General features: G+C 33.2%; 2 protein-coding genes and 2 non-coding genes across 7 annotated transcripts; 1 reads left to right on the forward strand and 3 right to left on the reverse strand.

The window, feature by feature from the left end:
• Positions 1-3,943: 3,943 nt before the first annotated feature.
• LOC140970946 (phytoene synthase 2, chloroplastic-like) lies at positions 3,944-7,871 on the reverse strand. Of its 2 annotated transcripts, none has more exons than XM_073432954.1 (7): positions 7,683-7,871; positions 6,615-7,334; positions 6,464-6,514; positions 5,404-5,576; positions 4,763-4,998; positions 4,320-4,512; positions 3,944-4,194 (listed from the first exon to the last, which is right to left on the reverse strand). In XM_073432954.1, exons 2-7 carry the CDS (start codon positions 7,096-7,098, stop codon positions 4,012-4,014), a joined length of 1,320 nt encoding a protein of 439 aa, XP_073289055.1. In that variant the 5' UTR covers positions 7,099-7,334; positions 7,683-7,871; the 3' UTR covers positions 3,944-4,011. The 2 variants fall into 2 exon arrangements, with proteins under 2 accessions (XP_073289055.1, XP_073289056.1); XM_073432955.1 differs by lacking the exon at positions 7,683-7,871 and adding an exon at positions 7,463-7,574.
• Positions 7,872-12,541: 4,670 nt separating this feature from the next.
• LOC140970947 (protein SET DOMAIN GROUP 40) lies at positions 12,542-16,816 on the forward strand. Of its 3 annotated transcripts, none has more exons than XM_073432956.1 (6): positions 12,542-12,742; positions 12,841-12,991; positions 13,987-14,118; positions 14,245-14,385; positions 14,592-14,885; positions 16,144-16,815. In XM_073432956.1, the coding sequence occupies exons 1-6, from the start codon at positions 12,597-12,599 to the stop codon at positions 16,768-16,770; spliced, it is 1,491 nt and encodes a 496-aa protein (XP_073289057.1). In that variant the 5' UTR covers positions 12,542-12,596; the 3' UTR covers positions 16,771-16,815. The 3 variants fall into 3 exon arrangements, with proteins under 3 accessions (XP_073289057.1, XP_073289058.1, XP_073289059.1); XM_073432957.1 differs by having other exon boundaries at positions 12,552-12,742; positions 14,015-14,118; positions 16,144-16,816; XM_073432958.1 differs by lacking the exon at positions 12,542-12,742 and having other exon boundaries at positions 12,882-12,991; positions 13,613-14,118; positions 16,144-16,816.
• A 765-nt stretch (positions 16,817-17,581) lies between these two features.
• On the reverse strand, positions 17,582-17,689 carry LOC140971911 (small nucleolar RNA Z103). Its single transcript, XR_012174385.1, has one exon. It is a non-coding gene; the product is annotated as a small nucleolar RNA Z103 (small nucleolar RNA).
• Positions 17,690-17,988: 299 nt separating this feature from the next.
• On the reverse strand, positions 17,989-18,098 carry LOC140971910 (small nucleolar RNA Z103). Its single transcript, XR_012174384.1, has one exon. It is a non-coding gene; the product is annotated as a small nucleolar RNA Z103 (small nucleolar RNA).
• Positions 18,099-18,217: the final 119 nt, after the last annotated feature.

An 18,217-nucleotide genomic window follows, 5' to 3' on the forward strand; every position in this document is an offset into this window, starting at 1 on the left:
ACAAAAAAAAAAAAAAAAAAAAAAAAAAGGGTAACACGACTATGCGTGTAAGTTTAAAACTGAATTTTTAATGCAAAGAAGAATCGTGGGAGAGATGATGTTCCAATGGACCAAGTAATTCACGCTCATCTTCGTACGCCATATATACATAAAGGCACCACGAGATTTTAATGATGATTTCTTTGAATATCTACATTTATGTTGATTTCAATGGGCCATTTTCGATTTTGTGGATGAAATCGGTTACTGAGGAAGATATTGGCTTCTGTTCAATTATTATATCCGCAAAGTTCTTTCTGTTTAAAGTTCTTTCTGTTTATTTTATTATTTTTTATAATTTGGCACTAGAAATGAATGAATGCATGCGTCAACACGTAAATTATATAAATATGTGATCCGATACTCACTGAATTTAAGGTCCGATTCCAGTAAGTGACACTAATCCAGATGCAGATTTTGAATTTGCCCTGAGCTTGAAATCACGAAGAAGACCGTTAGAAGGGGGCGGGAGGGTGTCCCGGCGTAGTCCCTCCGACACTCAAGTCAGAGTCTGAGGATATAAAAGGGGCTGCTGAAAAATAGTATGTGAATATGAATGAGTTGGACACTCAAATCTGGTATTTATAGGAGAATAATTGGGTCTGTCATGAGCCTTCTACCTTGGCTAAGAATGAGCCGAGGCCCATGATCAGGTGTGAGCTCAATTTAGATGGACTCATCCATGAAGTATCACCATGATCCATAAAAATAAAAACTATGATACGATATATATTAAAATAACAAGTAGCATGTAGATTAATTATTAATATCAACGAATTCATCATTAAATTTTTATGTAGACTACATATAATCAAATAAAACATAAAATTGTAAAAAAAAAATCCATATGTATTTCTAAATTATTAAACAAATAAAATGGATTTTTAGTAGGGTGGGCGTTTATAGTATTTTGAATTTGTCGGATACATTCTATTGATGTTGGCTTTCTGTACAATCAGATATATTTCTAAAGTGATTTAAGTAAAACATGACAATGCGAGAAATACTGAAAATTGTTTTTTGTTTTTATTTTAAAAAATTGAAGTAGAATCAGAAGCACAAGAAAAAGAAAGTTTAGCTTCTAAAAAAATATTTTGTAAATGCTTTTTTTAAAAACAAATTTTGTAACTAAACAATATGATTTTTAAGAAAATCACTTTTTTCGCACATAAATTATGTTAATTTAGCATGTGTAAATTTTTTTTGTTAATTTAGCTTAAATTCAACGACCTTATTAAAGAGTTCATTATTTGCTCAACATACACAATTTAGGCAAAAACTTGTGTGAGACGGTCTCACGAGTCGTATTTTGTGAGACAGATCTCTTATTTGGGTCATCCATGAAAAAGTATTACTTTTTATGCTAATAGTATTACTTTTTATTGTGAATATCGGCAGGGTTGACCCGTCTCACAGATAAAAATTCGTGAGATCGTCTTTACTCCACAATTTATATGAACTTCAAGTGAGATTTACGTTTCCCACGGATAATTCAATTAATCATCTTTTACTATTATTAAGTTTATTAATAATAACACAAAAGATTTAGTGTCATGATCTATTTTAACTTCTTCTTTTTTTATTAAAAATTATTATTTTAAAATTACAGTTTATTGTCTCAATAATTTTCACAATTACAGTTCACCAGAGGCAGATGAGTAGTATGGACAAAGGAGGGCAATTGCCTGACATTATTTTTGGCCAAAATGTGTAGGTAGTTTAGCCCAACAAAAATATATCCAAATAAGAACTATCAAATTCTAATGCAATAGCAAACATGTTAGCATTTTTAATTATTTTTCAATTTTAAAGCAGTCTGTTTTCCTTGCTTGCATGGGTGATGCGCATGCATTTCATTTTCGTGGATGGTTTTAATAATATAGTTTTTGCAATTTTGAATTGGATCTTGATAGATGATATTTGATTTTATGGTTTTATTTTTTAATATTGAATGTGATTAAATCATTTGGTTTGAAGAGAGTTTTATTTTGGCATGAACATTTGTTATCTGTAGTGGCGGAGCCACATTTATTGGCAGGTCGGGTGACCTATTTTTTTTTTAAAATTTATATGTAAATTTTGTATAATTTTAGATTAATTTGATATTAGTACGGGTATATCAAGTTACTAGTATTGAATATGCTTTTGCCATGTATCTCAATCGTGAATTGAATTAACAAGTGTAAAGGGAATGAGCAAGAAACACAACGGTTAATAATTCATTACAAGATAGAGCGGGGGGAAAAACGCTTATTCGAGTTATGGAAAACACGTTTTTGACTCGCTTTAAATGTGTTGATTACAAAGAAAGTATCTCTAAAATTTGTCGAGAATATCACAATCACTCGAGAATTCTCGACTCACGTGTGCAACACAACAAAGCCTTTTCTTAATCACAGAAAACACACATCTAGGATAAAATCCTTAATACCACGTAGATCATATAAAAATATGGTCCTAACATGGGAAAAAATTTTAAAACTCAGTTCATTTATGTTAATTTTTATTTTCATAACTTACTGATACAATCGAAATGTATTAATCTTGCCAAATATGTATTCAGATATCATTTGGCAGACGTATCAGAGAAAAAAATATGTATTTTCCGGACCATTGGATCCATCTGATGCAGAAAAGCTATTACTATCGCTTTTGTCGACGGAGAAACTCTTTCATTTCTGTGAAGATATCTGCTTTTACGAATAGAAGCATCTTCTTCGAGCTTTCCCAAAGCAAACCACCATATTCCGGAATAAAGTCACAAGCAGCCTCATATAGTCATATACATCGTTGCATCAAGATGATAAATAATGATAGTGAGACCATGTAAAGCTGAAGTATGATATCATGCAGAGTTTCGATTCCGTGCTCGTTCATATCCTGGATGAAAATTCATCGTAAAGTTGTGCAGTGGTCATCTCCATTCTGTTCAAATCTGATTCCCACAGCCTTTTTATTCGCTGTGGCCTGTGGTTAGTTATTTCATATTTGCTTAGATTGGCGCTATGGGCTTCGTTCCCACTTCTCACGATTTACAAATTGGGATTGGAAGGCCTGGGCCAACGGGGCTCAAGTTTGGCCTTATTTGGTAAAGCCCATATGATATGGACGTCTCTTTCCTGCCTATTTGCTTGCCTTTGCTAAGCTGACACAGGACTGAAAGAGGAATTAGTAAATGTTATTATATTTCTTATATTTTAGAATTTATGTCTGAAAATTTTGTTAGATATTTTTTTTATTACGATACGAGGCTTGATTTTATATTTTGATATAGGCATAAGTTTGTTCAAAAATAAATATTTAAAAAATTCTACCACCGCATATTATTTTCAAGTTCTAGGGCATTTAAATATATAAAATAATAGTGGTGTAAACGAATCGAACTGGTTCCCGAGTTTTTTGAGTCGGCTCGAAAAATATTTGATTGGCATTTGAGCTTATTGAATTCGAACTTAATTCAAATATGTTCGAACTTTTTCCCGAGCCAAACTCGAGCTCATTGTTCGATAGATCACGAACCGCTCATAAGCTTTAGTATTTTATCAATATGATATTATATAATTATATATTTTAGAGCAATAATTCAATTATTTTGCAGACATGTTCGAAACTTTCGAGTCGAACTCGAACTTCAATTCGAATTGAATTCGAGTCAAAAGTTTAAAATTTTCGAATTTCAAATCGAGCTCGAATAGAACTAATTCAAGCTGCATTCGAAACTTCAAATTTTTCATATATTTGGAACGATTCGATTCGTTTACACTACCAATTAATGTATCAAAACATTGGCTACATGATTGCAATATTTTGAGTATACAATATTTAAATGAAAAACAGATTTTTCCCCCCCAATTTTTCTCTTTTTTTACAAAGAATTTGACCACTGAATTACCATAATCTGAGATGTACAAATTATACTTGGTTTCTTTTAAGTATGTAACTCAGTATTCAAGTAAGTTACTATGTTAATATTCAAGCTTTTACAAGAGGGGTTGAGGTTCTTGATGATGGAGGAACAAGAGACTTCGCATATGCTATTGGCAAAGCTATAATCTTCTTTGGTTTGCTAACATAGGCCCTCCTCGTGAAGCTGTTGTAGTCATTTGCTTCGATCTCGTCCAATATTTGTCGATACAACAGTAACGATGCCCACACCTGCACCAGACAAAACCAACGTACGAGAGGTGAAGATAAATTTATATGCCCTACAATATTTTGTGACTAAAAGGTAGCTTGTATCAAGTTAAAAAGATGAGTTTGAAAAGGTAACAAATGCTTACAGGCCATCTGCTTGCGGAGCTGAGCTCTGTGACTCCCTTTTCTGCGTCGTCGAAGAATTTTCTTGCCCTCGCAATTTGCTTTTTCATAAATGTTCGCCATTTGTCTGTTACCTCTCCGATGAATATGTCTTCATCTGAAAGCCCGGCGTGGGCTAATTCATCCTGAGGTAAATAGACCCTTCCCCTTCTTGCACTTGAAGCAATCAAGAAGAAGACAACAATATTAATATTCACCATAATTGTGTTTCATTACATCTCAAGTACGTACTTTGTTTTGATTGACGTGCCATATAGAACAACAGGGACAATTATTGGCCCATAACACATTTGTCAAAGATAAATATTCTAATTCAAGTTACACGCAACAATGAGCCAAAAAACACTTTTATTTCAAGTAAATGCTTCAAAAAAATGATCATATTCTTCAGTCAATATAAACTTACTCTTCTCCAACATCCCGGAGTATATTGGTTAACTGATTTGCAAGTCCTAGAGCCAAAGCCGCATTATAGACACTTTCTGTGGTTGCCTGTGATTCAGGTGCGATTCCCATAACTGGCACACTCATCAATCCAACGGTACCAGCTACATAATAACAGTATAGATACAACTCATCAAAGTTTGCATATCTTGACTTCCAGAGGTCCATCCTCATTCCTTCAATCATGTCTCTGAACGGCTGAATAATACATGTGACGAGTCAGATAAAGTAATTACAGGATGAATACAGACAATTGTCACTGGTGGTCAATTTCTTGAAAAGATACAGTTACATGCTGAGCTTCAGTTTAGTTTACAACAAACATTGTATTTTTGCGCCTCCCCCTTGTTTATATCAAAATGTTACATTTATTCATGCACTTTGAACTTCCCTTATGCAAAGCACACAAATTACGCAAAAAAACTGGTCTAACACAATAATTTGACTTTAAATAGCTTTGACATTAAAGCAAAATGGAAAACAAGCTTTTATTTATGCTATCAACTAACGCCTCTCCCTCATGTTTGCGAATTTTAGATTAATTTTTTTTTGCGAGTTCATCATGAACTGGCATAAAAGTGCCGGAGGATATTGAGTGTTAACCTGGATGTCGACAGGAAACTTGGAAACGGTATCAGATAAAGCAGCATCAAGCATGTCAAATGGACGCCCTCTAAAGATATCATCCAACCTCGACTCCCACCTATCTAAGGCTGTAGGAGTTATATGTGATGCATTTGGCCCGTCAACAAGTTCATCTGTCCTCCTACACCATACTGTTCAGAGGAATATTGATAAAAGAATAGTGAGTTTTGCACCATTATACCTTATTACTCTAGATTATGATTTCCTTTTCTTCTTTAAGCAATTTCAAGTTGAAATAAAATTTCAGCTTGTTACTCATAACATTTATACTTCAGATTACTCTTCAGAAATCAAATTCATTTTTTTTTTAATTTAAAAGAACATGCCTCCCGAGTTGGCTTTTACTCGTAAATTTAACCATGGAAGACCGTCCATTATCACACAATCACAAGAATCTCACTGGAAAAACTTGTAAAAAACACATCCAACGGGCACAACACACTTATAAATCTTAGCACAACTAAGATACTTCAAACATTCTTCAAGTATGCTCGCTAAACTATTTCAATTCGACACCCAATCTATTCAAAGAACTCAACCAATGACCTTAATATAATAACAAAATTTCAGCTGATCAAGCTCAGTCTCTGTTTTTCTTTATTTATTTTTTTTAGAATAAGGATTTGAAGACATCAGACATCTAAAAATCATACAATCATTTTATCTAAAATGCCTCCAAGACTTGTTGGTCTGGACAATAACAATTTAACAACCTAGTTTAGCATTAACAAAACCACGAGAGGCATTCTTTGAAAAGCTTATTTCGGTTGGGGAGCTGAGAATGAATACTTAAACACAAAAAAAAATTAGAAGAATCAATTCGTACAAGGTGAAAGTAATGAATAGTAGTTCATTGAATTTAAAACACAATTTGATTGCAAGATTTTCTTGATTCGTGAAGTTCAAGAAATAGATTTATCAAATGCCGTTAAAAGGTAGCACTTTGCGAACTAAGATCGGATTAATCTTTCAATACTTTGATATAGAAAATAAGATTTATGAGACAATAAAACCCTACCATATATTGCCCAGATTGCTTTTCTCCTTTCAGGAGTCATGAGCATGGTTCCTGAAAAAAAACCCCCAAAAAGATAAAAAAAAAATGACTTTAATTTTTCCAAGTGATAATTAAATTTTTGCTAACCAGACACTTAATTACAAGTACTAACCCAAATAAAACGTCTTGGCATACTCAGCACACACTTCTCCACATCTATCATAAGCTTCACTCAATACGCTAAGAGATCCTGGAAGAGCAATATCTGGTTTCACCTCAATGTTCTCAGTCGACTTCAGCTGTCTCTTAACCAATGCCGCCTGTTTCAAAACCACATCATAAACCTTTTGCTCAGATGATAAGCTGATACCTCCTGCTGGACTAGCCACCATACTCGATGCCACGGAGAGTCTATTTTCATTCCCTAAATCGTAATTTCCCAGGCATGAATACCTAAAACCAGTATTTGTATAGCTAAAGCTTCGCCTATTCTTTTGTCCCTTATCGAGCCTGCCATTCCCGATCAAATTTCTACACGGAGAAAAGGCCCTAAATGAATCAAGAATTCGATTTCGTTCTCGGACAGGCTCCAAGAATCCAGTGCCGTTTGAGATATCCGAAGCGGGAGAAACCACCCAAAACAAAACAACAGACATTATGTACCTATGATTCTCGGTGGACTAAACAATTCAAAGATGTTGTCTTTGAATCCTTTATCTTATCTCCTTAAGCAATAAAACTGGCAAACAACCACAAACTTTCAACTTTTAACCAATTCCCACTTTACTTTTGAATGAAAAGAATGTAAAATCCAACCGAGCAAAAAAAAAACAACTCAAAATTCAATTAGGGCCTTAGTTCTTGTGCAGCAACAGAACCACTCTAAAGGCTTCTGCAATATTAGGAAACCACAAATGACACAAGATTAGCGGTGCAAACACATTGATGTTCCACAAAAAACCACCAAATAACCAAAACCTATGAAAAGAACAAAGAGAGAAATCATTGCCCTTCAAGAACCTGTTCAACTTAAATAAACTCAGCGTAACTTTGCACCATTTTATTTGAATGACGATTAAAATAACCTCAACCTTTTGCTGCCACCAAAGTTGAGGCTATCTTGAATCTTCATATAGCAAAGATCCAAACTTTTTTATAACACCAACCAAATAAGCAGCAGATAGATGGAAAGCAACATATTTGTTAAAAAAAAAATAAACATTTAACAAAGAAAACCAACCTTTAGTTGAATTCTTAGGGATCAACGTCACTAGATAGCAAATAAACAATGGCAAACCAAATACATCACACTCTTGCACCACACACAGATGCTCTACACTCTTCCGGAAATTAAACGAAGCTGCAAGTTGTCATTTAGTTCTCCTTTTATGCTCAGCTGTAGTTTTTTTTCACCTTTTTTTTTCTGGAAGTTTTTTCACGATTTATTTTGTTATTTAATGCATCATGGGTCCTTTGTTTTTTTCATTCCTGTGGCCGTTATTGAAGCCATCGTTACTCGTTAGTGGGAATCTTTGGTAAATAATTCAAGTCAAAATCAATTCAAGCAGGCTAAAGGGTAGGGACTTTATTGAATGGTGCCCCCATTACATGTAGTAACTTGTTTAGTTTAATTCCTAGATTCGGGATATTTCTTTATTTATGGAATTCGAGTGAAAAATGAGCAAGTATCCATCCTCACATCTTTTTATTAGTTTGTTTTCTTTTAAAATAAAATTTTAATTATTTTGGCGAGACTCATGTTTTATAAGTTTACTCATCTCGATTGTCTTGTAGAATATTGACTTATTTATTAAAAGTGTGATCGATTTAGTTTTATTCAAATATTCAATAGCTTAAATTAGTTGTCAGAGTTGATACTTGATAGACCATGTGAATATTTGACTAATGATCAGGAGTTTGATTTTCTCGGGTAAGCTTATCGTACATAATTTGTCCAATAAATTTTACTCGATATGCGTAATTCGTAGTTCACTTTGTTAGCACGATAATTTATTTAATGTGTATCATCATTAAAAAAAAATTAAATCAGTTTCTAATTTAAAAATTTGACCTGACACTTATAAAATGTGACATCACTATGATTGATAGTGTATTAATATGTTTTTTTTTACTAAATATGACAATAATTTAAAATGCCATACATCTTATTTCAAATCAGATAGCTAAAAATCTTCTTGAGAAACATGATACTTAACTTTGTAAAAATATGTGTCAGAAATTTTAATAAAAATATCACAATTTTAAAATTTTATATATATGTAAAAAAATTCGAACCAAACATATCCTAGTCATTCTCAATGATCGATTTAAAACGTACCGAAATAAGATGCTTGTGAGAACCTGAAATTCCAGCAGAAGATAACAATTCCAGTAGCACTCAATAATTCAGAAGATGGTATTTTTCCAGCAGACAGATTTCCAGCAGAAGCTATTATTTCAGAAGCTGATATTTTCCAGCAGATTAGAATCCAGCAGCAGAAGAGCGAATTCCAACAGACAGTTACTAATCCAACTTATGATTTGTAACTGAAGCATTTATCATGTAAATTAAAGGCTGTAATGGCACTTAATGGCAGATTATGGCCATTAATTGGGAGGCAAACAGTCTGAAACCTTGCCTATAAATAACACCATCAGTCTCTAAATTGGTGTTACACAAATCTTGAGATTATCACTTGAATTTTCGAGTTAAGAGAGTGCTGATTTTCGAGCAGTAGAAACCAGTAGCAAGAACAGCATATTTCCAGACTTCAACCGAAATTCTTTCAGCAAATTACAGTAAGTGGGCTTATGTATAAATATCTTGAAATCAGTTTGATAATATATGTTTTAAAGCATATTTTATGTTGATTTATGATATCTGATTTTGAAGCACTGAAACTCCCTAGTGAACTAATGGTAGGAATATATATTCTGAACATTTCTGAATTCTGATTCTGATTCTGGCCTTACCCCTTAAAGGAGAGAACATATAGGGGACTGATATCAGTTTAGCCATGAAATTCACTAACGTGCTCAGTGCTTACTAATTCTGATTTCTGTTCTGAATATTGTGATTTCTGAATTCTGATTCCTGTTATGGAAACAAGAGTTTTCTGTATATTGTTATATTGCTATTTCTGTAAAATGGGATTTCGAAAACTGGGAGTTATTCCCGCCCCTGCTTACTGAGTGACAACCATATCACTCACCTACCAAACCCATCTCAGATAAGAACGAGGAAGAAAAGTTAGAAGAAGAAGAGCAGATTCAATTTTGGGGCTGGTGATGAATATCGTTGTTCTCAGTTCTGATTTATATTTTATATTCCGCTGCATCTGTTCAGACATTGTAATTCTGGTTTTACATTTCCGCTGTAAAACGTTATTAATAGAGTTGTATCAGACATTGAATATTCAGTATTATGAATAAAAGATTGATTTTTTGAATTCTGTACTTTTGAGGCTTGTTGTTTTCGAATGTAAATTTGAGAGCAACACCGATGTCGACTAACCCCGTTTTGGGGCGTGACAATGCTAGATCCATTATTCAATGTGTAGGCATTACCAAATGGAGCGTGTAGGTTTGAGTCCCCGAGCGTGTGGAGTACACGTGCAATCTAATCACCCAATGGGTGAAAGATAACCTTATCACCATGAAATTCCTAGTGGTGGGGTGTACACGTGTCGGATTTAAGTGGCTCGGTTTACAAATACGCAATTTATAGGTTCGGCGTGGTGGGTTCCGCCGTTCCGGCCTGTAAATGTTGTTTATTTTAATTTTTTTTAAAATCAATCCAAGACCATAAAATTAATAGCGTAATGACACGCATTCAATGTGCATAAAACTATATATGGATATTAATATTATTTTTAATATATATATTTCATTTTTTAAATAATATGTAATTGTTTTAGTTATTATTTTTACAAAATAAGAATTGGCCATGATTCTAAATTTAAAACTGACTTATCTATTAGGTAAAAAAAAAATGAAGAAATTGGTTAGATATTTTGAATTTACTTATTTATCAAAAAAACTAGACCTGAATATCAAATATAATTATGTTGAGACCAAATTGAAAAGATTTTTTGTATTGTGTATTATATCAAAACAGATATTCGTATTTTATATATTATTAGTTCATTGAGACACGCATTACGTGCGTATACAGTCATTTTTATAATTAGTTTAATATGTTGAAATTGATGTAATATCATAATTGTAAAAATTAATAAATTGTGATACTACAATTTGAAATTATTATCTTTTAAATTGGGTCATATCATAATTGAAAAAGTTAAAAGACAGAGAGTTATATTGCAATATGGAATGTAAAAAAAAACAAAAATTTAGGCCAGGACACTATTTTGTTCATATTAAAAGGTTATTATAAGAAAAAGATATATGAAATTTTTATTATATATAAAGTTTTGATGATATGATTATAAATCCAATTGTTGGTACGTGGAGCATGTCAATGCATGTGCTCGATATCAATCATACTTCAATTTATTGATGGGAAAAGCGTGTTTTTTTTGGTTTTTATTATCGTATGAGTCAAATTATGTATAAGTTTCGGTTTGTGGCTGGAAATTTTAAAATTATGATATAATACTCTTACGAGGAGAAAATTATTTTGGAGAGGAAAGAAATTTGAACAAAAACAATGATATGTTACAATATGTAAAAGCATGTTCTTACAAAATAATAATTTAAAAAACATCTACAAAATGTGACATTTATTTTTCTTTTCACGTGATACATTTTTTTAAAAAAAAAATCATTTTGCAATTTATTAAGTGAATTATTTCAAATACAGATGATTTGGACAACCATAAACTTCTATTTACATACTACATGCATGTAAAAATTACGCACGACAATTGTTTTTAAAATTTTATCCAAAAATCCATTACATGATTAACTTATGTTTGATGCTCACTTAGAAATGGAATTGGTGTTTATGGATGGAAAGGTGAGCTGCTGCCAGTGGCCGGTAAATGAGGTTGTTGTTTCGCACACTTGAAATCACAAATAGAAACATCTCAAGAGGAGGACATAGGTGAGCTCCGCCGGATCACCTCCAACACTCAAAACACATAAGAGGACATACCTAAGCACACTTGAAATCACAAACAGAAACGGTTCCCGCTATTATGTTAGTTTCATTTATGCTTATACCAAGATCCATATCGGGTTTTTGCGGAGCTAGCGTTCGGTAGTTCTCCTATCTCAAAGAGCTCCAAGAAACAAATTAACCGTGGTCTCTTGGTCAAGCACCGAACCTGAGTATCGAACACTTGTTAATGTCATGTGTGAACTTCTGTGGGTAAAATCACTTCTTGTTGAACTTCACATTCGTCGTTACGGTATTCTAAGTTTATGGTGTGACGATATTAACACAACTGCATTGAGTGCTAATTCCATCATTCACTCAAGAACAAAACACTTTGAGCTTGATTTTCACTATGTCCGTAAGAAAGTCACGTCCAAACAAATTTCTGTTCTTTCATACGATCAAAGCGCATATGTGCTCACCGAAGCTCTCTCTATATGCAGTTTCGTTCCACAGACTTAGAACCAAGTTCACGGTGGTTCTAAATCCCATAAAGTGGTATGGTTTGGCCCATTCTAAGTCAAATCTAATAGAGAACATAGAGCCCAAAGACTCAAGAAAAAATGTGCTGAGCCCATTAGGATGAGGATTCTTCAACAAGCATCTATAGTCACATTGTTCAGATTTGTTAACACCTGTCAATATCATAACAAAATTATTTGAACTTAATTGAGTCATGCACTAAATCAACTTGGATTAAGTAATTTTATTTAATTTTTCATGCTCTTTGCATAATTTTTTAAGCTAATCGATATCAAGTAATGTAATAAATTATTTCAGTTTCAATGATCATTTGTTTTAATAATAAGAAAAATAAAAACTCCGGAGAAATCGAAGATGATCTATCGAACTTATCCGATGAACCCGATTTTGAAGTAACCTAACTTACCCTCGAGGTCTATTAATTAATAAATTGTTAATTACTGGGTCATATAAATAAAATTTCAAGTTTACTATTGTAGAAAAATAAAAAAAAAGGAATAAATTATTCTAATCCCCAAGTTACACCGGGAGGGAAGCAGAAACCTGGGGGATATGGAAGAAGAAAACGAAGCAAATCTCAGGAGATTTTTGGAGTGGGCTGCATCGCTTGGGATCTCCGATTCACCCGACCCCCATTCCCCTTCTCCCTCTTGCCTTGGCCATTCTCTCTCAGTTTCCCACTTCCCACAAGCCGGCGGGTAGAAAAATCTACTCAGCTGTGGTTTCTGTATCCAGATTCAGACATCAGTATGCATGTAACTTGATGTAAATTTAGAGTAACATTTTGATTATGCAGGAGGGGTTTCGCTGCGGTACGTGATATAAAGAAAGGCGAGTTGGTTCTGAGAGTTCCGAAGGCTGCGTTGTTGACTTCTGATGCTTTAATTAGCAAAGAATGCAACTTATCTGCTTCTCTGGACAAATACCCGTTACTTTCTTCTACTCAGGTAAATTTCCTATTCTTAAATTTATGTATTATTTATTCTTATTATTATTTGAGGGGATCTGGTTGTCAGGGGATTGCTATCATGTATGTTCATGAATTACTCCGTTTGTGAAACTCCAATGCGCAGTTTTTATTTAGATGGTGTTAGTGATATTCGAGTACAAATTGAGATGATGAATAAAATTTTCTTTGTTTTGGATTATTTGAAATCTTGCTGTTGTGCAGACTTTGAAACGTATTGTATATAAAAAAGCATTTGGGGAAAAAGGTGGTGTTTTTAAGAAAACCTCACCTGTTTTCAGAGGTGTTTGGATGTTGAAGTAAGCACTTAAAAATGTGTTTTTTTTGTCTTCATCAACTTCTCTTTTTTAAAAGCTTATAATCACTACTCTATCATCACAAGATGTAATTTTTTTTCCCCAGAAAAGCATTTAAAAGCCCCATCTTTTTTTGAGGAAATGTTCCCCTTCTAACATCAAGTGCTTTTCTGTCCAAAGTGGCCATTCATTTTGGCTGAAACAAAGAACTATAACTTCAAGTTTATACACTCGACATAAGTATTGGTTTTCTTTCTGATGTACTATTTTATGGAGTTTTGATCGAAGCATACTTCACTTATCAGAAATGGAGTATTTATTTTCAAGATTACTGAGTTGGAAAAAATTATAATTATAGATTGAGCGGAAAATGGAGTGAAGAATGGTGTTTTACATGTACAATTGGATCAAGAAAGATGGATGGAGAAAAAGTAGCAAACAAATTTAGGAAAGCTCTTCACGGCTTAAAACGAGGAATATAATCCATCCTATTCGAATTTGTTTTTTCCATTTCTTTACTTGTCATTGTCTATTCATCTTTCCTGCCCTGAAAAAATTTACTCGCACAGCAAAATTGTGCTATGTTAATTTATGAACTAATGCTTAATGTTGCAACTTCCACTAATTGACTTACATTGACAAATGATTGGATGCTGATTATAATTTTTACATGGTTCAGATATTGTCCATTGCTTTATTGCATGAAGTGAGCAAGGGAAGGAGTTCTTGGTGGTACCCTTACATAACACTGCTACCACGAAGTTATGACTTGCTCTTTAATTTTAACCAGTTTGAGGTTGAAGCTTTACAGGTAAGTTTGCTGTTTGATACAGTTTTTGTCAGTATTAACATGTACTTTATTTATGAATCTGTTTAAATATGGTGATTTCACATCAGATGAAATATATTTATGCAAAGATAATATAATGGCTTCTAGATAGATGATGCCATCTGGACTACAGAGAAGGCTGTTCACAAATGTAAAATGGAGTGGGAAGAAATTAGTCCCATCATGAGTGAATTGCATCTCAAGCCTCAGTTTGTGACCTTTAAGGCGTGGCTGTGGGCCTCTGCGACTGTGAGTTTTTTTACCAATTGGTTCTTGTAGACTTTTTTTATCCTTTTCTTCACTTCCATAGATTGTTTAAGACACCCTTATCATCTTCATTCAATATTTTCAGTAAAAGATATGGTGGATTGGTGTCTGTAGTACACTTGAATCAAGTGTGACCATATTAGTCCGGTGAAATCCTAATCTGAAATTCCATCATGCTCTTTTTGAAGATATCATCACGGACTATGCATATACCTTGGGATACTGCTGGTTGCTTATGCCCTGTGGGAGATTTCTTTAATTACACTCCACCTGGAGAAGAATTTGATCATTCAGGAAATTCAAGTTCTTGTGGGAGTGGCTCTTTTTCAAACGCTACATCTTCCTGTGAAGGAGACATAACTGCATTTTCAACTCAAGAGCTGACTGAAGAAAACCAAGATAGGTTGATAGATGCTGGTTACAGTGAAGCAGCTTCTAGTTATTGCTTTTACGCTAGAATAAACTATGCGAGAGGAGATCAGGTATTGCACGTATCTGCATTGAGTTAAGCGTGAGGTTTAAAATTATAACTCAGTTACCACATATCATAAGCAGTGTTCTAAAAAACGTGAAAAAACGCAGCTTAAAAGTGATTAAGCACGAAGCGTGAGCAAAAGCTTCATTTCGGGCAAAAAAAATTAAAAAAGCGTCAGACCTTTTGTCGAAGTGTATAAAAACATGGAAAAACGTGAAAAAGTGATTTTTTAAAATAAAATTTAAATCATTTTTTTAATAAATTTTAACTTTAAAATTTCATTTACATAATAAATTTTTAATAATATAAAAAATTTAAACACAAAAAGCTTAATGGGAGCGAAATAAAATATGTCTCGAATCCTTCCTTTCTTTGCGACAAGAGATTGCTTGACCCAAAAGCGATCGTTAAAAGCTTTACTCCATATGATTTGTTATTTTCTAACGAGTGAGTCAAACGTGAGACTGACTCATGGATCCTAATATGTGAAACAGGTCAATCCTATCAATATTCACAATAAAAAGTAATATTCTTAGCATAAAAAGTAATACTTTTTCATTGATAACTCAAATAAAGATCCGTCTCACAAAATACGACCCGTGAGACCGTCTCACACAAGTTTTTGTCTTTTCTAACTTGTGTTTTTTATAACTCGAAAATTTATGCATTTATTCTTAAAATTTATATGTTTATGTGTTATTTAATATATTAATTGACTTGATATAATTAACATTATAATAAAAACAAAAAATCTTTTTTCACTCTTAATCTCGTGTTAAACTCGTTTAAACTTGTGAGGCTGGGAGCTTGAACGTGACGCGTTTTAGAACCTTTACTATAAGAAATGTGTTTGACATGCATAGCCTGTAGATATTTCGTTTCTGTGATATTTTCAATTATAATTTAGGTGTTTTTTTCAACATCTTTAGACTTCAGAATTTGTATGTGGTCATGCCTCAAGAAACTGTGTTCGGGTGCACCCATTAAAAAATTAAGTGACATGACCATTTTCATGAAATTTGAATCAACGTTAGATTTCAAGAATTTTATTGTTAAAAAAGTTTCGAGAATTTTACAAGGTGAGTATCTTAGAGTAATGACGATTTGCTCATTGACTGATTCATTTTAAAAAGAGAGAGTTTGTAATGATATATTCAGCAAGGAAACTCGAACAAACATGTGCGTTTGTATGACATGAATTCAGGACATAATTGTTCGTGGGATGAGCATAACTTGAATCTGTAACTTCTTTTTCTTGCCTGCAGATTCTTCTAAGCTATGGCACGTACACAAATTTGGAGCTTCTTGAACACTATGGATTCCTTCTGAATGAAAACCCAAACGACAAAGCTTTTATCCCCTTAGAACCTGAAATGTACACCCTCTATAAATGGCCAAGAGAATCACTGTACATTTCTCAAGATGGGAAACTGTCCTTTGCGCTACTATTGACTGCTCGTTTGTGGGTTACCCCTCGTAGTAAACGCAGATCAATTAAAAGCATCATTTGTTCAGGTTTTCAAATTTCTGCGGAAAATGAGGTTGCTGTTGCAAAATGGATAGCAGAGAAATGCCGCTTGCTGTTACGTGGGTATGCCACTTCAATTGAAGAAGACGAGCTTCTGCTCTGTATTATCGAGGAAATTCAAAATTATAATAAGTTTTCGGAGAATATAGAGTCATCAGCTGCTTTAAATGATGAAATCTGGTGTATCTTGGAGGGAAATGATGTGAAGAGAGATGAACTTTGTGGCAAGCTGAATATTTCTATTAAGGCAAGAAGGTCCATTGATAGGTGGAAATTGGCTGTTCAGTGGAGATGTAATTACAAGAAGATTTTATGTAATTGCATATCAAATTATAATAAGATGCTGGACAATAATTTTTGTTAATACTAATTGTTCATGTAAAAGGTATATTAGTGCAAGGAAAGCGAATCAAATCAAATCATTATTAACAAAACACGTAGTTTCTTTTCCGTATATTTTGTTTCTTGGAGAAAATTTGTTCTCTTTTTTAGGTATTTCTTAATCAGAATTAATTTTTGTTTTTTTAACTCATAAGAACAAATACTCAATCCCATTATAAACTCAACTCCATCTCTCAAAAATTTCAAGGCTTTAGAATGTTTTCATGTTAAGTGACTTTCTTTTGGAGATCAATAACTACAATTGATTACGTTATTCTGAAAAATATAATCTCTGAAAATTTAAGATCACAAATCTCAGTACAAAAGTTGACAATGATCGTTGGAATTTCAGAAGGAATTCAAATCACAGTCCGAGAGTTCATTTCATCTCCTTCGATTTTTTTTTAAATCCAATTTCAGGGGATCAATGCATTGAAGACAGTAAACTGGAATAATGTCCATGCCATCATCGCCTTGCCAATAATCGAATCTCGAATAATCGAATCTTATGAGGATCAAAATTGGTTAGAAACCAAAATATATCTTTCCCGCAAATTAGAAAAATATCACAATTCCAGAATTCATCATAAAATTACATCAATTGAGAAAAAAAGTCATTTTTCCAGACATTTCCTTCAGTTTTACCAAAAAATACAATACCAGTATTTACAAATGAGGGATATTATTCGGAAATGCCAATCATACAAAGAAAAAAGTTTTCAATCGCAGTAGCCCTTCTTATCAATCTTTCTATTAAAAAATTCAAAGATTAAAATATTAAATCAAAATAAAAGATGGATCAGAATATCTGGCTTGGATTTTCGCCCAAAAGGAAGAAAAAACATAAGAGCGCTCAGTAATTTCAGCTTCGACTCATCTGGGGAAATAATCATCACTTCCATCTCAAACATTGGACTTCTTTTTAAAAAAACATTATATATATACACACACACATATATCGACGTATACAGTCTTTATTCTTAATCCAACACAGAATCAAGTCGTATAATTTCAGCTTAGATTCATCTGGGGAAATCTTTGGAGGGTTTTCAACAATTACCAAGAATTCCAGAGGCAACGAATCAAAATCCAAACTTGGAACTTCTCCCAGAAAGGAAGAAAAATCGAAATATCCCTTCAATAAATTCAATGCAGCACAACATAATCGGAAAAAAAATACAATGCTTAATAAAAAGCAGAGATGGATCAGAAATCTGGCTTGAATTTTCTCCCATAAAGGAAGAAAAACTCTAAAATAGCGCTCAGTAATTTCAGCGTCGAATCATCTGGGGAAATATTCATCACTTCCATCTCTATGCCAAAATATCAAATAACCAAAAATTATATTTTCACCGCTTCTGATGCAGTAAATCTCCTCTAGATTTGAAAAAAAGAGGATTTAATAGAAACCCAGAAGCGGTGGAGGATAA

This window comes from Primulina huaijiensis, chromosome 2 (assembly GCF_012295235.1).
Source record: "Primulina huaijiensis isolate GDHJ02 chromosome 2, ASM1229523v2, whole genome shotgun sequence".
Classification (NCBI taxonomy): Eukaryota; Viridiplantae; Streptophyta; class Magnoliopsida; order Lamiales; family Gesneriaceae; genus Primulina; species Primulina huaijiensis.